This window comes from Triticum aestivum, chromosome 2A (genome assembly GCF_018294505.1).
Source record: "Triticum aestivum cultivar Chinese Spring chromosome 2A, IWGSC CS RefSeq v2.1, whole genome shotgun sequence".
Taxonomy (NCBI): Eukaryota; Viridiplantae; Streptophyta; class Magnoliopsida; order Poales; family Poaceae; genus Triticum; species Triticum aestivum.
In genome coordinates, this window is record NC_057797.1 from 184,443,914 (window position 1) to 184,461,149 (window position 17,236).

General features: G+C 43.7%; 1 protein-coding gene across 2 annotated transcripts; it reads right to left on the reverse strand.

Moving 5' to 3' along the window:
• Positions 1–3,109: 3,109 nt before the first annotated feature.
• On the reverse strand, positions 3,110–8,729 carry LOC123188252 (protein FAR1-RELATED SEQUENCE 5). 2 transcript variants are annotated; one of them, XM_044600293.1, is made up of 6 exons: positions 8,396–8,729; positions 7,996–8,217; positions 6,423–6,742; positions 3,917–6,329; positions 3,784–3,840; positions 3,110–3,588 (listed from the first exon to the last, which is right to left on the reverse strand). In XM_044600293.1, the coding sequence occupies exons 3-5, from the start codon at positions 6,639–6,641 to the stop codon at positions 3,788–3,790; spliced, it is 2,685 nt and encodes an 894-aa protein (XP_044456228.1). In that variant the 5' UTR covers positions 6,642–6,742; positions 7,996–8,217; positions 8,396–8,729; the 3' UTR covers positions 3,110–3,588; positions 3,784–3,787. The 2 variants fall into 2 exon arrangements, with proteins under 2 accessions (XP_044456228.1, XP_044456229.1); XM_044600294.1 differs by lacking the exons at positions 7,996–8,217; positions 8,396–8,729 and having other exon boundaries at positions 6,423–7,972.
• Positions 8,730–17,236: the final 8,507 nt, after the last annotated feature.

Sequence of the window (17,236 nt, forward strand, 5' to 3'; positions counted from 1 at the left end):
TCCGACAATCAGAGTGACAAATCCTAATCTCGATCTATGCCAACTCAAAAAACACCATCGGAGACACCTGTAGAGCATCTTTATAATCACCAAGTTACATTGTGATGTTTGATAGCACACTAAGTGTTCCTCCGGTATTCGGGAGTTACATAATCTCATAGTCATAGGAACATGTATAAGTCATGAAGAAAGCAATAGCAATAAACTAAACGATCATAGTGCTAAGCTAACGGATGGGTCTAGTCCATCACATCATTCTCTAATGACGTGATCTCGTTCATCAAATGACAACACATGTCCATGGCTAGGAAACTTAACCATCTTTGATTAACGAGCTAGTCAAGTAGAGGCATACTAGGGACACTCTGTTTGTCTATGTATTCACACATGTACTAAGTTTCTGATTAATACAATTCTAGCATGAATAATAAACATTTATCATGATATAAGGAAATAAATAATAACTTTATTATTGCCTCTAGGGCATATTTCCTTCATTCGCTGCCTTGGCCTGTTTGTTGCCGTCGGGGAGCCCGACGTCGGCATGTCCGGCTTGTAGGTCTCTTTGGACTTGGCGAGGGTGCGCCGGACTTCTGCCCACTTCTCGCACTTCTTGATCCGGGAGAACACGTGGAGGTACTTGAAATCCTTGTTGGTGTTGCTGTCCTGCCGAAACATGGCGAACATCCGGACCATCTGCACTGAGGAACAAGTGTCGACGACGCACACACGCGGCAAAAATGAGCGAGAGACCGGCGGCTTACCTGACCCTCAATGCTGGCGCCGCTCTCCGGGCGGTGCGAGGGGCGGCGTACTTCTTCGGCGGCATGGCGGCTGGATGGAGGGGAGAGGGAGAAGAATGGCGGGAGAAGGCAGGAGAAGGGGGAGATGGAGGGAAACAGAGGGGGGAAAGCGGGGTGATCGGTGGGAAAAGGTCTTTGTCTCGCCGACAGAGTGGACCCACGTGCCTTTTCGCTTCGGCCGACGTCCAGGCGCCCCCCTGGGGCTTGGGTTCGGCTCGGGTACGTCGGCTGTTATTTCGGCCCAAACCGGCGATAATCGAGATCCTGGGGGCGCAACTGGGCCGATTTTTCGGCGTCGGCGCAAAAAATGGCCTTGGGGGCCTCTTGGGGGCGCGGATGGAGATGCTCTAACATTAGGCAAACTACCTAAAAAACTGCAATCTGAGAAAGGGAAGAAAGTATATTTTTCATCCTCGGGTTGGAAGGGAGGGGCGAGAGGTGGGTGCAGCCCCTTGTCTTGCCCGTGGACCTTCTTCGTTAAGCTCGTTGTGTTCATAGTTTTGGTGGAGGCACGATTACTTGCCCTCTTATTTTGAATCCATCCCGGAGTTGGTTTGGAGGGGAGGAGAAGTGATGAACTGGACTTAGTGGTTTGGGTAGGTGCTCGTCCTTAGTGGCGTCTAAAGTGAGACAACGACGTTTATAATGGCGGTGGAAACTGGTCATCATTGTCTCGCCATTGATTTTGCTGGCCGAAGGGCGTCCGCTTCTTTCCCCCTGACTTGGTGCCAAGATGGGATACAATTCAGCGCGGGATCAGGGTCTTTGGCTTCTTCTTCAGGCGTGGTATGCGACAGGAGAAGCAATTACAGTGGTAGTGTCTAGTTTAGATCTGATTGTGTTTCTTGTTTTATGTTGGGGTCCTCCTTGCAAAAAAGTTGGGATCAATCTATAATTAATTTTCTTTGATGGGTCCTATTGTAGACTGTTGTGTGCCAGCAATTTAAGATTAATGGAATTTCTGGGCTTTCGGGACACATCTCTTGTTTAAAGCAACTAGTCCGCTTTAATCCAGTTGCATGATTTTGTCTTACCTTTGATGTTGTTTTTCTAGTTCATTGGACATTACTGAAGCATGAGAAGAAATGAAGAATCATAAAGATACGAGACACATCTTTTACATCTAATGCTATATTTTGTTTTTATATGTAAGTGGTGCTAGATTAATAAGAATGATTGAGATGAAGTGATCTACACCTTGTGAGAACATGTCATGCGCATTCAAGTTGATCACCTGCATACCTCATGACATAATTCCTCATTCTTGCTTCGGGTGGGGTTACACATGCCCCCCTTCCTCGAGGGAGGGGAGGGACTCTCTCTCTCTCTCTCTCCCTCTCTCTTCTCGCCCTGGCTAGGTGCAATTTGTTTCACCGACTAGCATTGATCGGTCCCGGTTCAAGTGAGCTGTGATTTTTAGCCATGTGGTGTCCACATTAAAATGAGATGGAAAAATCGCATGAGTAAGTTTTTTTTTTGCATGAATAAGCTATTATAAAATTTTATGTCATGCTAATACAATAGCCTCACCAATTTATTTAAAGGATCCATAAATAAATGATATGACGCAAAAGACTATCTTCTCATGCAGCTATTGGCCAATGGTTTCGGAGCAACAATAGCTACCCCTCTCCAGGCAGCAGGCACTGGCGGTCAATGCTAGTCAACGGAAAATCTAGTGGGGGTGCTATAGCAACACCTTCAAAGTTGTAAAATAAATTTTACTATATACTTTATTACTTTACACTAATTATTTAACAAGTTGATGCTATGTTCCGGCTATTTGTTGAGATTATGATGGTTTTAAGACTAAATTATATAGTATCTAGTGTAAATATTGAACGTGGCATCCTTGGAGCTGAACATTGTCTCTTTGCCGAGGCAATCTAGGAAGACAGAAGGTTCACGGGAGAGGGGAGAGAAACGGGAGAAAACAGACATGCCTATGGTAAAAAAAGAAACTCCAAACGTTCTGAATTATTTGTCTTAGATTTGCCTCTCCTCTAGGCAATGCAAATACTACATTATTTGTATTAGATTTGTCTCTCCTCTAGGCAATGCAAATACTACATTGCTATACGAGTTTTAACTTTTGGTACCAAATCCCAGGTCACTTTTCCTGTTGTTCATTTCCAACTGAGGAAAGAAAAAAGGTCTATCTAGGGCACATCTGCCCTAGGAAAAGAAAAAAGAAAGAAAATACCGGCACGAATCTCCGGATAAAATCAATGAAACAGGACTTAGATGTGCAATACTTAGGGCACATCTAGACATGCTTTAGCAAAACTGAAAGAAAAAAGTACCGCTGGTCCAAACAAGGCCTGAAAATTTGCGATCGCCTTGTTTGTATTTATCTTGACAGCCAGTGAACTTGACAAGTGTAAACAGAATATATCACATAGGTGTAGAGATGACATGAACATCCATTCCTCCATACTAGTACATCTACAAGCGCGGCATGCACCATCAACACAGGCACAACACACACACACACACAAAACGCATCACCCTTTTCATCATCATCTACTGGGAAGTCATTGCCGCTTGGTGGTCGAACAGGCGACCTTGATATTTAATCGGTCTGAGGCGCCATGGGGCAAGCGGTAGGTGGAACTGGACAAGTCGTAAGCTATGAAATGGACTGGAAAAGTTCCAGCAGTCTTAAGAAATCTATTAAAAAATGATCTGCACAGCGGATAAGCCCGTCGTCATTATTCCCAGCTCATTAGTTATTTCTACACACCACCAAATTGCTATGGCAGCCAGATATACCATCATCCAGCACCTGTTTGAAAGAAAAAAGTGTGAACGAAACTAAATATTTGCTGGCAGGTGATAAACAGACATTTTCCCAAACAGGTCACTGAACAAATGATACATCTTGGGTAAATTGATAGGGTAAGAACCATAAAGACATTGGCATAGTATAACAGAATAGTTCTCTTACTACGTTTCGTACTTGTAGCAAGAAAGTGGTTACCTGTCTAGCGGTAATCCAACGTACCAGCACCCATTGTGAAGGGAAAGGTTAGAGAATCTGCATTACAATTAGCACTGTTAAATACATGTTGCAACAAACAAAAAGGGGGGAATCATCTTGATTGAACAAGTACCATCAGCAGAGCCATTGATAAAGTTAGCATGATTGTGCAGACCGTCTGTGATCATACTTTCAACTGGAATTTGAGTACGGTCACAATTAGCACCAATAATAGCAGCTATGTCAGGGGGGCTGTTTTCAAGAAATTGTTCCACTTGACCCATAAGTATGCTCGATTGGCTTTCCATGTACGCAAATGATTCGGCAGAGGTTGCAGCTCTAGCCGCTGCTATGCTGAATATTCGACACAATAAAGTGTGACGCTTTGTCTGAGGATCACCATCAAAAGAGTACGCGTAACCACCATTTGAAGATCCTGATCTGGCATCTTTCCTCCACCTTTTCAAGATGTACTGAGGAGGAATGTCCTTGATATTCCTAGTGTCAAGTACCTTCAGCATATGGCGACATGGAATGCCTACAAACTCAAACCTCTTGCAACTACAATGTGACATGGAATTGAGTGAATCATACTTAACAAAATGATCTTTTGGATTGTCCTCGACAGTTATCCTATACTCACAGATTGTGCCCATCTCACCACAGTTATATAGCATGCAATCCATGTACAATTCAAACTCTCTTTCAAACATTCTATAGGCAGCAGGTGTATACACATTTGCAGCTTGCCTTAATATTCGCATCGAAGGTGGCTTCTTTGTGCTCTGACTGGCACTCACATCAAGTTGCAGTTCTGCAGACCGACGATCACATAATAATTTTTCAAACTGCACAAAGAAACTCAAAAGGTCGAATTCTAGGGATAAATATATTTTAAGCTCACTACTCAAGTTGTCCTTCTGTTGGACGCTTTTCATATCAGCGTAAAATGCCTCACGACCATATGGTAATGCCCATTTCTCCTTAACAGCAAGAAGATCTGCTAGCCATTGATTATCTTTTAGGTCATGATTTTCCAACATTTCTCTCCATGCCATCAAAAACTCAGCCTCATCTTCACAATCAAATAGGCATCTCTTGAAGTTGTATTCTAAAGTTCTTGACCCATGGAATGCTTGACTTAACTGTTGAAGAGCATTTTGGTAAATTTGCCAAACACAAAAACGATGTGCTGTCTCAGGCCAACTTACTGCAACAGCTTCACTTATCACAGCCGATCTATCAGTTAACAATGTCTTGGGATGGGTACTATTCATTGCCATCTTAAAAGTATCCAATAGCCATCTGAAAGCTTCAAAGCTCTCATCATAAAGTAATGCAGTACCAAAGATGACAGTTTGCCTATGATGATTCAGACCTGTAAACAAAGCAATCGGCCTACCATAGCCTTGCACTGCATACCCTGAATCAAGGCATACTACATCACCAAAGTGGGTAAAATCCATGATGGACTTGGAATCTGCCCAAAGAAAATTTGTCAAGTTCCCATCTTCATCAGATTTTACTGCATAGAAGAATGAAGGGTTGTCATGTTGCATCTTTTGTAGGTACTCCAGAGTGGCACCTACATCACCATAGTGAGGAACTTTACACTTGTACCTTTTCCAACTTCTACCTTCTAGACAGTTTGAAGTGGCATCCTCTTTGATAAGATTTTGCTTGCCGTAACAATCGTCTAGTGATTCATCATACAAATCTACTCCACAATCTTGATAACTTCCAGCCGCTAGTGATGTCATCACAAGATCAGAAGCTGCTGCGGCGCCAAGACCGTGATTGTGGAAGGTGACAAACTCAGTGACATTATACTTGCCGTTAGATGCAAGTCTGATGACCATACACGCTGGGCAACCAGTTCGTGTCTCTGGACGAGGCTTCTTTACTCTATTTGCTCCTCTTTTCTTCTCACGGAACCCTTCTTTTGAACAAACAAACATCCTTCTAGTGATAACATTTTCAGCATTTATTGTCATGCTTGCCCTTCTCACGTTAAATCCAATTTTCCCTGCATACATGCTGTAAAATTCATATGCCTCATCTTCATTTTCAAACTCTGGCGTTACCACAGTATCATCCACCAGATTTTCTCTCACAGCCCGTGCTTTACGCCTAATTTTCTTTGCTTTCAACATATGAATCGTAGAAGCTGTTGCCAACTGATGGTTATGGTTTGGTACAAATTCTGTCAAACGGTACTTGCCATTGGGAGTAAGCCTAATGGTCATGCTTGCTGGGCAACCAATTCTTGTTTCAGGCCGTGGGCACTTTGATTCCTTGGCACCCTTCTTCTTCTCCCGAAAACCTTCTCTTGAGCAAACAAATGTCCTCCTAGTGATGATGTTCTTCGATGTTGTCCAGAGTGTTGATCTCCGAACAAAGAAGCCCACCTTCTCCGCATAAATATTGTAGAACTCATAAGCATCATTCTCGTCATCAAATAGCATATTTACTTCCGGCAACATCTTCTCATTGCAGCTATTAATCACAGGAAGAACATCGGCTGCCACCACATCCGCTACTGCTTCCTACCCATGAAGAATGGCAGCACCATGATAAGGTAACAAGGCTTTGTTCTTCCTTAAGACCTAGTGGAAAATAGACAATAGTAGAGAACATACCCCATTTTGTTGTGGATACGCAGGATTCACATGAGGAGGCCAAGATGTGCATGGACGCAGGACTACATGTCCAGGCCAGGACTGTTGTGCTAATCTCAGATCAGTGGTGGGGGCATCTGAAGCAGTAGGCATAGAATTCTGGACTAAGGGAGGTGGCACAGGCGGCATAGCAATTCGGGGACCCTTCTCCTTTGCACCACCGCCGCTGTTGCTGGACATTTTGTTCTACATACATGTATACGCCAGCACGAGCACTCAAAATCCACTTGATAGACAGAACGAAGCTTCTTGTAATTGCACTCCACCGCTAGGCAACACAACTTCAAGAAAAGAAAGAAATGTGGTTAATAAATGAAGCAGCAGTTTACCAATCAACCTTTGGACCATTTAGTCTAATACATCCTGAATGAGGCAATAAAAAGAGGATGGAAGAGGAAATGTTGATTGGCCAAGAAATTAGCATAGGTAAAAACAAAATCAACCGAGAAATCACAACAAATTCTTCCACAGTAGAGCTGAACCTGATGGCCAAATTGGATAACCTACTGCTAGAACTGTCCACAAGCAGAACTCGATCCAAGTCAAGCTATGCTGCGCAGCCGGCTGGATTTCACTGCACACAAGATTACCTTAAAAGTCCTCAGGTAGGACGGAAGGACTGAGGAGGGAGAGGGAATTGTGATTCCCTACACAATGGTGGCCGCCACTACCATGCAGCCAGGCAGTGGTGGGCACATGACTAAATGTAAGGTAAGGCAGACTTAAGCCTTTAGTGAGAGGGCTAACATTTTCACCGACCTCACTAATGGACAAGAATGTCAGTACATGTGTATACATCTGTAAAAATAAGTTATTTGTGACATAAACTGTGAAAAATCCCGATTTAAGCAGATCAAACCACCCATTACCTTCCCTACCATACCTCAATCCTTGTATTTGCAATTCAGAGTATTTTTCAAAACATTCAAACCCACCACGCAGCTCAATTATGAATACAATGGCCACCACTGCGGATCAATCCCTAAAAAACCCAATTGCCCAGTCAACTAATATACCTACTTATACCGACTGAGAACTTCCAAGCATGACAAATGGGACACCCAAGACCACACCACTAACTCTATGCATTCGGTTTATTCAGTTTGGTAAATACCCTTTTGTGGTATGTACACTATCCATACTTCGGTCAATATGGTACTATAAAACTAAAATGCAATTTGGCTTTGGTATATACCATGTATGGCTTTGATTAAACCAAAGTTGACGCAAATTTAAGAAAGAGAGAACGACGCTTTCTTCCTGTCCTATGTATCTTTGAAGGTTCTGAACTTCCATTCCATACATTTTTCACAATAGGACTTGCATTAGACTAGCCATGAAAATATGACATACTTGCTAATTAATTAGCACTAGAAAATTAGAGGTTAGCGAAGGCATGGATGGATAAACATCAGAAACTAATTAGATGCTGGGAGCAAACCTTATGATGTAAAGGACAAGTCATCTTTGGACCGTAGCACTAGCAGTATAGCATTCCATATAAGAATACAGAACATAACATAATATGTCTCACCATGAGTGTTCAGATAACAGGAATCACAGACAGAATAGAAGAAAACAGCATCAGTACGTCACGACCTCCCATGGCCATGGGGCACGAGCATTGCCACAATACTAGTTGCCAACTTCACAAGATCGCAGCTTAGTACTAACTAGCACAGCCCAAGCACCTTTACAGTACTCAGCAGCATTGTAAGTTCCTTCAAATCTTCCCCTAAAAAAAGTTCCTTCAAATCTGAAAAGTCAAGCGAAATAGGCAACATCAATTTATTAAACCTTAGTATAAGACATGATATCGATGGAATTGCCATTGTTCAGAAACCTATTCGCAGCCAAAAAAAAAAAGATCCTACTCATTGGCTCATTGCAACTTTGCCACCATAGTAATTAACTAATTAAGGCACAGGAATTACCTGAAGCTTTACTAGGTTGTGCTTGCGCGGGGACGGAGAACGCCGGGAAGCAGGAAGCAGCGACCTGCGAGGGCCGGTGGGTACGGCGTCGGACGGGCGAGTAGCTGAGCAGGCCGCTCTCCTGACGGCGGAACGGCGCCGGAGGCGTGGCGATGCAGCGAGGTTGAGCGCCGGACGGCGAAGCGGCACCGGAGGCGTGGTGAACTAGCGAAGCAGCGAGGCTGAGCCGTTGAGCCCCCAGTGGTGAGCGCGCCGCCGTGGTGCTGGCTAACGCTAGGGTTCGTCTGTCGGTCTGCCCGATGCGCTAGCTACCGCTTCGGGTAAATCCTATCTGACGCTCAATGCGCCAGATACTCGGCATAGCGCACAGGCGTAGGCTCCAATGTTCCATGGCCATTCGCCAGGCTCAGGCTGTGTTTTTTTTCTAATGTGTAATTTTTCTCTCATAATAATTGCAAGTAGGAGCAGTAAGATCATTTTTTTTCTTTCATAGAAAGAAAGAGGGTCCTTTAGGCTAGGGTTTCTCATGCCTCTCGCTGGTGCCGTCGCCAGTCTATCTCGTCTCCTATTGTCTTAGGGCCATGGAGGTGTGACGGATCCCGGCCCATATCGGCGGGAGGGTTTTGTTTTTTCATACTCTTTTGAGTTTTGTTAGGGTTTGTGTCTTGCTCAGAGAGGTGAGGCGTCTGCGACTCTCTGAAGATGGAATAAGATTCTCCCCGCCTTGTTGCCGTCTCGTGATGTTTCTAGCATCGTCGGAGGGTGTGTGGAGATTGGATTATTCTGATCTACGCTTTCTTCACCGGCGATGATTACTGTTTTGGTGTGCTCGTCCTATGGGTCTTAGCACGACGATTTCCCGACTGTCTACAATAACAAGGTTTGCCTGCTCGGTTGAGGGAGGGGCAAAGACGGCGATGCGTCTTTGGCTCGCTACGTGCTAGTAGTCGTCGCTAGGTGGTCTACGGACCTAATGTATTTTTTACTTCTGGTGTTCTTTGTACTATCTTGACAGTTGATGAATAGATTGAAAGTTATCCTCACAAAAAAATTCAGAGCAGCAAGCACATACATATTATATCCATCAAAATCATCATGTGTGCCGATAAAACGCAACCCATCAATATAGTCCTTAATAAGCACAAACTTCTTCGATATAATGTAGTTGGGAGAATTTAAAAAGATAATAGAGCTATCATGTATGGGTGCAATAGCAACAATTTCATACTTAACATAAGGAACTATAACAAGTTTATCTCCATAAGCATAATTCATATTGGCATCATAGCCACAAGCATAGTAGCATCAATTTACTATATCTAAATAGGAGACCCCCAGTACTTGATTTCTCTCAACATGCAGGCTATCCACATCATCAACCTGCCATGTCATACTTTCCCCCACCCAGCGGTGATACATGCAGCCTCCTGTGTGCAACAAATAATTAGCAAAAAAAGCTATCGGTAGCATGCAAATGTTCTGTCCGCTAGCCATGCCTAATAATAATTTCTCCATCCAGCGGTGATACATAAGCCTCCTATGTGCAACAAATAATTAGCAAAAAAAAGACTATCGGTAGCATGCAAATGTTCTGTCCGCTAGCCATACCTAATAATAATTTCTCCACCCAGCGGTGATACATGCAGCCTCCTATGTGCAACAAATAATTAGCAAAAAAAGGCTATCAGTAGCATGCAAATGTCCTGTCCGCTAGCCATGCCCAATAATAAGGAACTGCAATAAATACGCGCATGCCGTAGTCCCATAAATAGCCATAAATATAGGATCATGAATAGGAATGGACGATCCTTCATCTCCCTCATCAACAAACAAATCTCGGCCGATTCAAGTCCCCACCGAGTTTCTCATCTTCCCTCTATATCTCTATATCTCTCTCCATACTGAGCTGCCGCCGGCCAAGCCTTCAAGGGTCATCGCTGTCGGAGACCGGCGCACTACTGCCATACTAATTGTTTGTGTCACCAATCTGTTCAGATGTGTAGTCGAATGCAGCGGCGCCGCCACCTCGAACGTGATGACTCACACCCTTCCGGCCCTCCAACAAGCACTAATTCCTTGGCAAGTTGCTGACGCTGGTCGAGATCTTCCAGTTCACGGCCGGCACGCTCTCAAAGAAAGGCGTCCTCTTATGGTGGTGCTCATGGACCAGTGCATGGTCGTCAATGCTTTTCTGCAGCGAGCGCTGCGGCCTCCACGGCGCGGACGCCGGCTCTGGGTATGCCTACGCGTCGATGGGGGAGGCCGAGCGCCAGTGCTCCGGCCAATGCCTGCGAGGAAGGGAGGATACTACTAAGTCCTAACTGAGGGATGGGAGCACTCCAGCTGATACACGTTGGATACGTCATCTGATGTTTTTTCTGTTTTGATTTTTCAGAAAAAGGAGCAAAAGAATCGGGACAAAGGATTGAGCTAGGACATATCCACTGAGTGTTAAGACGTACCCAACATGTATCCGGATTTCTTTTCCTTTATTCTTGACCTATTTCTTCTCTGCTTAACCTATTTCATGTATCGGGTTTTCATGTAGATCACTCTTTTCTTTATCAATTGTTTGTTCCTTTTCTATGAATCCCCTATGATACCTTTTGAATCTATAGATCAGTCATTAGGTAAGAGTTTGGTCTGGGTAGTCATCGTTCGTTTTGCTTCATTATACTTTAAAAACGGTGTCGCTTCGTTCCTTATTCTCTTTATGGTAAGTCGGTGATATGTGTTGTGAAGGAAATATGCCCTAGAGGCAATAATAAAGTTATTATTTATTTCCTTATATCATGATAAATGTTTATTATTCATGCTAGAATTGTATTAACCGGAAACATAATACATGTGTGAATACATAGACAAACAGAGTGTCACTAGTATGCCTCTACTTGACTAGCTCGTTGATCGAAGATGGTTATGTTTCCTAACCATAGACATGAGTTGTCATTTGATTAACGGGATCACATCATTAGGAGAATGATGTGATTGACTTGACCCATTCCATTAGCTTAGCACTTGATCGTTTAGTTTGTTGCTATTGCTTTCTTCATAACTTATACATGCTCCTATGACTATGAGATTATGCAACTCCCGTTTACCGGAGGAACACTTTGTGTGCTACCAAACGTCACAACGTAACTGAGTGATTATAAAGGTGCTCTACAGGTGTCTCCAAAGGTACTTGTCGGGTTGGCGTATTTCGAGATTAGGATTTGTCACTCCAATTATAGGAGAGGTATCTCTGGGCCCTCTCGGTAATGCACATCACTCAAGCCTTGCAAGAATTGCAACTAATAAGTTAGTTGCAGGATGATGTATTACGGAACGAGTAAAGAGACCTGCCGGTAACGAGATTGAACTAGGTATTGGAATACCGACGATTGAATCTCGGGCAAGTAACATACCGATGACAAAGGGAACAACGTATGTTGTTATGCGGTCTGACCGATAAAGATCTTCGTAGAATATGTAGGAGCCAATATGAGCATCCAGGCTCCGCTATTGGTTATTGACCAGAGACGTGTCTCGGTCATGTCTACATAGTTCTCGAACCCGTAGGGTCCACACGCTTAAAGTTCAGTGACGATCGTAATTAGGGTTTTTGTGTTTTGATGTACCGAAGGTTGTTCGGAGTCCCGGATCACGGACATGATGAGGAGTCTCGAAATGGTCGAGACATAAAGATTGATATATTGGAAGCCTATATTTGGATATTGGAATCGTTTCGGATGAAATCGGGATTTTACCGGAGTACCGGGGGGTTACCGGACCCCCCCCCCCCCCCCGGGGGGGGGGGGTTAATGGGCCTACATGGGCCCTAAGGGAGAAGAGGAGGGCCGGCCAGGGCAGGCCGCGCCCCCCTCCCCCCTAGTCCGAATAGGACAAGGAAGGGGGGCGGCGCCCCCTTTCCTCTTTTCCCCTTCCCCTTTCCTTCTCCAACAAGGCAAGAGGGGGGAGTCCTACTCCCGGTGGGAGTAGGACTCCTCCAGGCGCACCCCTAGGGCCGGTCGCACCTCCCCCTTCCCTCCTTTATATACGGGGGCAAGGGGGCACCCCATGACACACAAGTTGATCTTCATGATCGTTCCTTAGCCGTGTGCGATGCCCCCTTCCACCATATTCCACCTCGGTCATATCGTAGCGGTGCTTAGGCAAAGCCCTGTGTCGGTAGAACATCATCACCGTCATCACGCCGTCGTGATGACAAAACTCTCTCTCAACACTCGGCTGGATCAGAGCTCGAGGGACGTCACCGAGTTGAATGTGTGCAGAACTCGGAGGTGTCGTACGTTCGGTACTTGGATCGGTCGGATCGGGAAGACATACGACTACTTCCTCTACGTTGTGTCAACGCTTCTGTTGCCGGTCTACGAGGGTACGTAGACAACACTCTCCCCTCTTGTTGCTATGCATCACCATGATCTTGCGTGTGCGTAGGAATTTTTTTGAAATTACTACGTTCCCCAACAGTGGCATCTGAGCCAGGTTTTATGCATTGATGTAATATGAACGAGTAGAACACAAGTGAGTTGTGGGCGATATAAGTCATACTGTTTACCAGCTTGTCACACTTTGGTTCGGCGGTATTGTTGGATGAAGCGGCCCGAACCGACATTACGCGTACGCTTACGCGAGACTGGTTTTACCGCCGTGCTATGCACACAGGTGACTAGCGGGTGTCAGTTTCTCCAACTTTAGTTGAACCGAGTGTGGCTACACCCGGTCCTTGCGAATGTTAAAACATCACCAACTTGACAAACTATCGTTGTGGTTTTGATGCGTAGGTAAGAACGGTTCTTGCTAAGCCCGTAGCAGCCACGTAAAACTTGCAACAACAAAGTAGAGGACGTCTAACTTGTTTTTGCAGGGCATTTTGTGATGTGATATGGTCAAGACATGATGCTATATTTTATTGTATGAGATGATCATGTTTTATAACCGAGTTATCGGCAACTGGCAGGAGCCATATGGTTGTTGCTTTATTGTATGCAATGCGATCACACTGTAATGCTTTACTTTATCCCTAAGCGGTAGCGATAGTCGTGGAAGCATAAGATTGGCGAGACGACAATGATGCTACGATGGAGATCAAGGTGTCGCGCCGGTGATGATAGTGATCATGACGGTACTTCGGAGATGGAGATCACAAGTACAAGATGATGATGGCCATATCATATCACTTATATTGATTGCATGTGATGTTTATATTTTATGCATCTTATCTTGCTTTGATTGACGGTAGCATTATAAGATGATCTCTCACTAAATTTCATGATAAAAGTGTTCTCCCTGAGTATGCACCGTTGCCAAAGTTCGTCGTGCCCAGACACCACGTGATGATCAGGTGTGATAAGCTCTAAGTCCATCTACAATGGGTGCAAGCCAGTTTTGCACACGCAGAATACTCAGGTTAAACTTGACGAGCCTAGCATATGCATATATGGCCTCGGAACACTGAGACCGAAAGGTCGAGCATGAATCATATAGTAGATATGATCAACATATTGATGTTCACCATTGAAAGCTACTCCATTTCACGTGATGATCGGTTATGGTTTAGTTGATTTGGATCACATGATCACTTAGAAGATTAGAGGGATGTCTTTCTAAGTGGGAGTTCTTAAGTAATATGATTAATTGAACTTAAATTTATCATGAACTTAGTACCTGATAGTATCTTGCTTGTTTATGTTTGATTGTAGACAGATGGCCCGTGCTGTTGTTCCGTTGAATTTTAATGCGTTCCTTGAGAAAGCAAAGTTGAAAGATGATGGTAGCAATTACACGGACTAGGTCCGTAACTTGAGGATTATCCTCATTGCTGCACAAAAGAATTATGTCCTGGAAGCACCGCTGGGTGCCAGGCCTGCTGCTGGAGCAACACCAGATGTTATGAACGTCTGGCAGAGCAAAGCTGATGACTACTCGATAGTTCAGTGTGCCATGCTTTACGGCTTAGAATCGGGACTTCAACGACATTTTGAACGTCATGGAGCATATGAGATGTTCCAGGAGTTGAAGTTAATATTTCAAGCAAATGCCCGGATTGAGAGATATGAAGTCTCCAATAAGTTCTATAGCTGCAAGATGGAGGAGAATAGTTCTGTCAGTGAACATATACTCAAAATGTCTGGGTATCATAATCACTTGACTCAACTGGGAGTTAATCTTCCTATTGACAGTGTCATTGACAGAGTTCTTCAATCACCGTCACCAAGCTACAAGAGCTTCGTGATGAACTATAACATGCAAGGGATGGATAAGACGATTCCCGAGCTCTTCGCAATGCTAAAGGCTGCAGAGGTAGAAATCAAAAAGGAGCATCAAGTGTTGATGGTCAACAAGACCGCCAGTTTCAAGAAAAAGGGCAAAGGGAAGAAGAAGGGGAACTTCAAGAAAAACAACAAGCAAGTTGCTGCTCAGGAGAAGAAACCCAAATCTGGACCTAAGCCTGAAACTGAGTGCTTCTACTGCAAGCAGACTGGACACTAGAAGCGGAACTGCCCCAAGTATTTGGCGGATAAGAAGGATGGCAAGGTGAACAAAGATATATGTGATATACATGTTATTGATGTGTACCTTACTAGAGCTCACAGTAGCACCTGGGTATTTGATATTGGTTCTGTTGCTAATATTTGCAACTCGAAACAGGGACTACGGATTAAGCGAACACTGGCGAAGGACGAGGTGACGATGTGCGTGGGAAATGGTTCCAAAGTCGATGTGATCGCAGTCGGCACGCTACCTCTACATCTACCTTCAGGATTAGTATTAGACCTAAATAATTGTTATTTGGTGCCAGCGTTGAGCATGAACATTATATCTGGATCTTGTTTGATGCGAGACGGTTATTCATTTAAATCAGAGAATAATGGTTGTTCTATTTATATGAGTAATATCTTTTATGGTCATGCACCCTTGAAGAGTGGTCTATTTTTGATGAATCTCGATAGTAGTGATACACATATTCATAATGTTGAAGCCAAAAGATGCAAAGTTGATAATGATAGTGCAACTTATTTGTGGCACTGCCGTTTAGGTCATATCGGTGTAAAGCGCATGAAGAAACTCCATACTGATGGACTTTTGGAATCACTTGATTATGAATCACTTGGTACTTGCGACCCGTGCCTCATGGGCAAGATGACTAAAACGCTGTTCTCCGGTACTATGGAGAGAGCAACAGATTTGTTGGAAATCATACATACAGATGTATGTGGTCCGATGAATGTTGAGGCTCATGGCGGATATCGTTATTTTCTCACCTTCACAGATAATTTAAGCAGATATGGGTATATCTACTTAATGAAGCATAAGTCTGAAACATTTGAAAAGTTCAAAGAATTTCAGAGTGAAGTTGAAAATCATCGTAACAAGAAAATAAAGTTTCTACGATCTGATCGTGGAGGAGAATATTGAGTTACGAGTTTGGTCTATATTTGAAACAATGTGAAATAGTTTCACAACTCACGCCACCCGGAACACCACAACGTAATGGTGTGTCCGAACGTCGTAATCGTACTTTATTAGATATGGTGCGATCTATGATGTCTCTTACTAATTTACCGCTATCATTTTGGGGTTATGCTTTAGAGACGGCTGCATTCACGTTAAATAGGGCACCATCGAAATCCGTTGAAACGACGCCTTATGAACTGTGGTTTGGAAAGAAACCAAAGTTGTCGTTTCTAAAAGTTTGGGGCTGCGACGCTTATGTGAAAAAGTTTCAACCTGATAAGCTCGAACCCAAATCGGAGAAATGTGTCTTCATAGGATACCCAAAGGAGATTGTTGGGTACACCTTCTATCACATATCCGAAGGCAAGACATTCGTTGCTAAGAATGGATCCTTTCTAGAGAAGGAATTTCTCTCGAAAGAAGTGAGTGGGAGGAAAGTAGAAATTGATGAGGTAACTGTACCTGCTCCCTTATTGTAAAATAGTACATCACAGAAACCAGTTTCTGTGACACCTATACCAATTAGTGAGGAAGCTAATGATAATGATCATGAAACTTCAGATCAAATTACTACCGAACCTCGTAGATCAACAAGAGTAAGATCCGCACCAGAGTGGTATGGTAATCCTGTTCTGGAAGTCATGCTACTAGATCATGATGAACCTACAAACTATGAAGAAGCGACGGTGAGCCCAGATTCCGCAAAATGGCTAGAAGCCATGAAATCTGAGATGGGATCCATGTATGAGAACAAAGTCTGGACTTTGGTTGACTTGCCCGTTGATCGACAAGCAATTGAGAATAAATGGATCTTCAAGAAGAAGACTGACGCTGACGGTAATGTTACTGTCTACAAAGCTCGACTTGTTGCGAAAGGTTTTCGACAAGTTCAAGGGATTGACTACGATGAGACCTTCTCACCCGTAGCGATGCTTAAGTCAGTCCGAATCATGTTAGCGATTGCCGCATTTTATGATTATGAAATTTGGCAGATGGATGTCAAAATTGCATTCCTGAAAGAGTTGTATATGATGCAACCAGAAGGTTTTGTTGATCCAAAGGGAGCTCACAAAGTGTGCAAGCTCCAGCGATCCATTTATGGACTGGTGCAAGCCTCTCGGAGTTGGAATAAACGCTTTGATAGTGTGATCAAAGCATTTGGTTTTGTACAGACTTTTGGAGAAGCCTGTATTTACAAGAAAGTGAATGGGAGCTCTGTAGCATTTCTGATATTATATGTGGATGACATATTACTTATTGGAAATGATATAGAATTTCTGGATAGCATAAAGGGATACTTCAATAAGAGTTTTTCAATGAAAGATCTCGGTGAAGCTGCTTACATATTGGGCATTAAGATCTATAGAGATAGATCAAGAC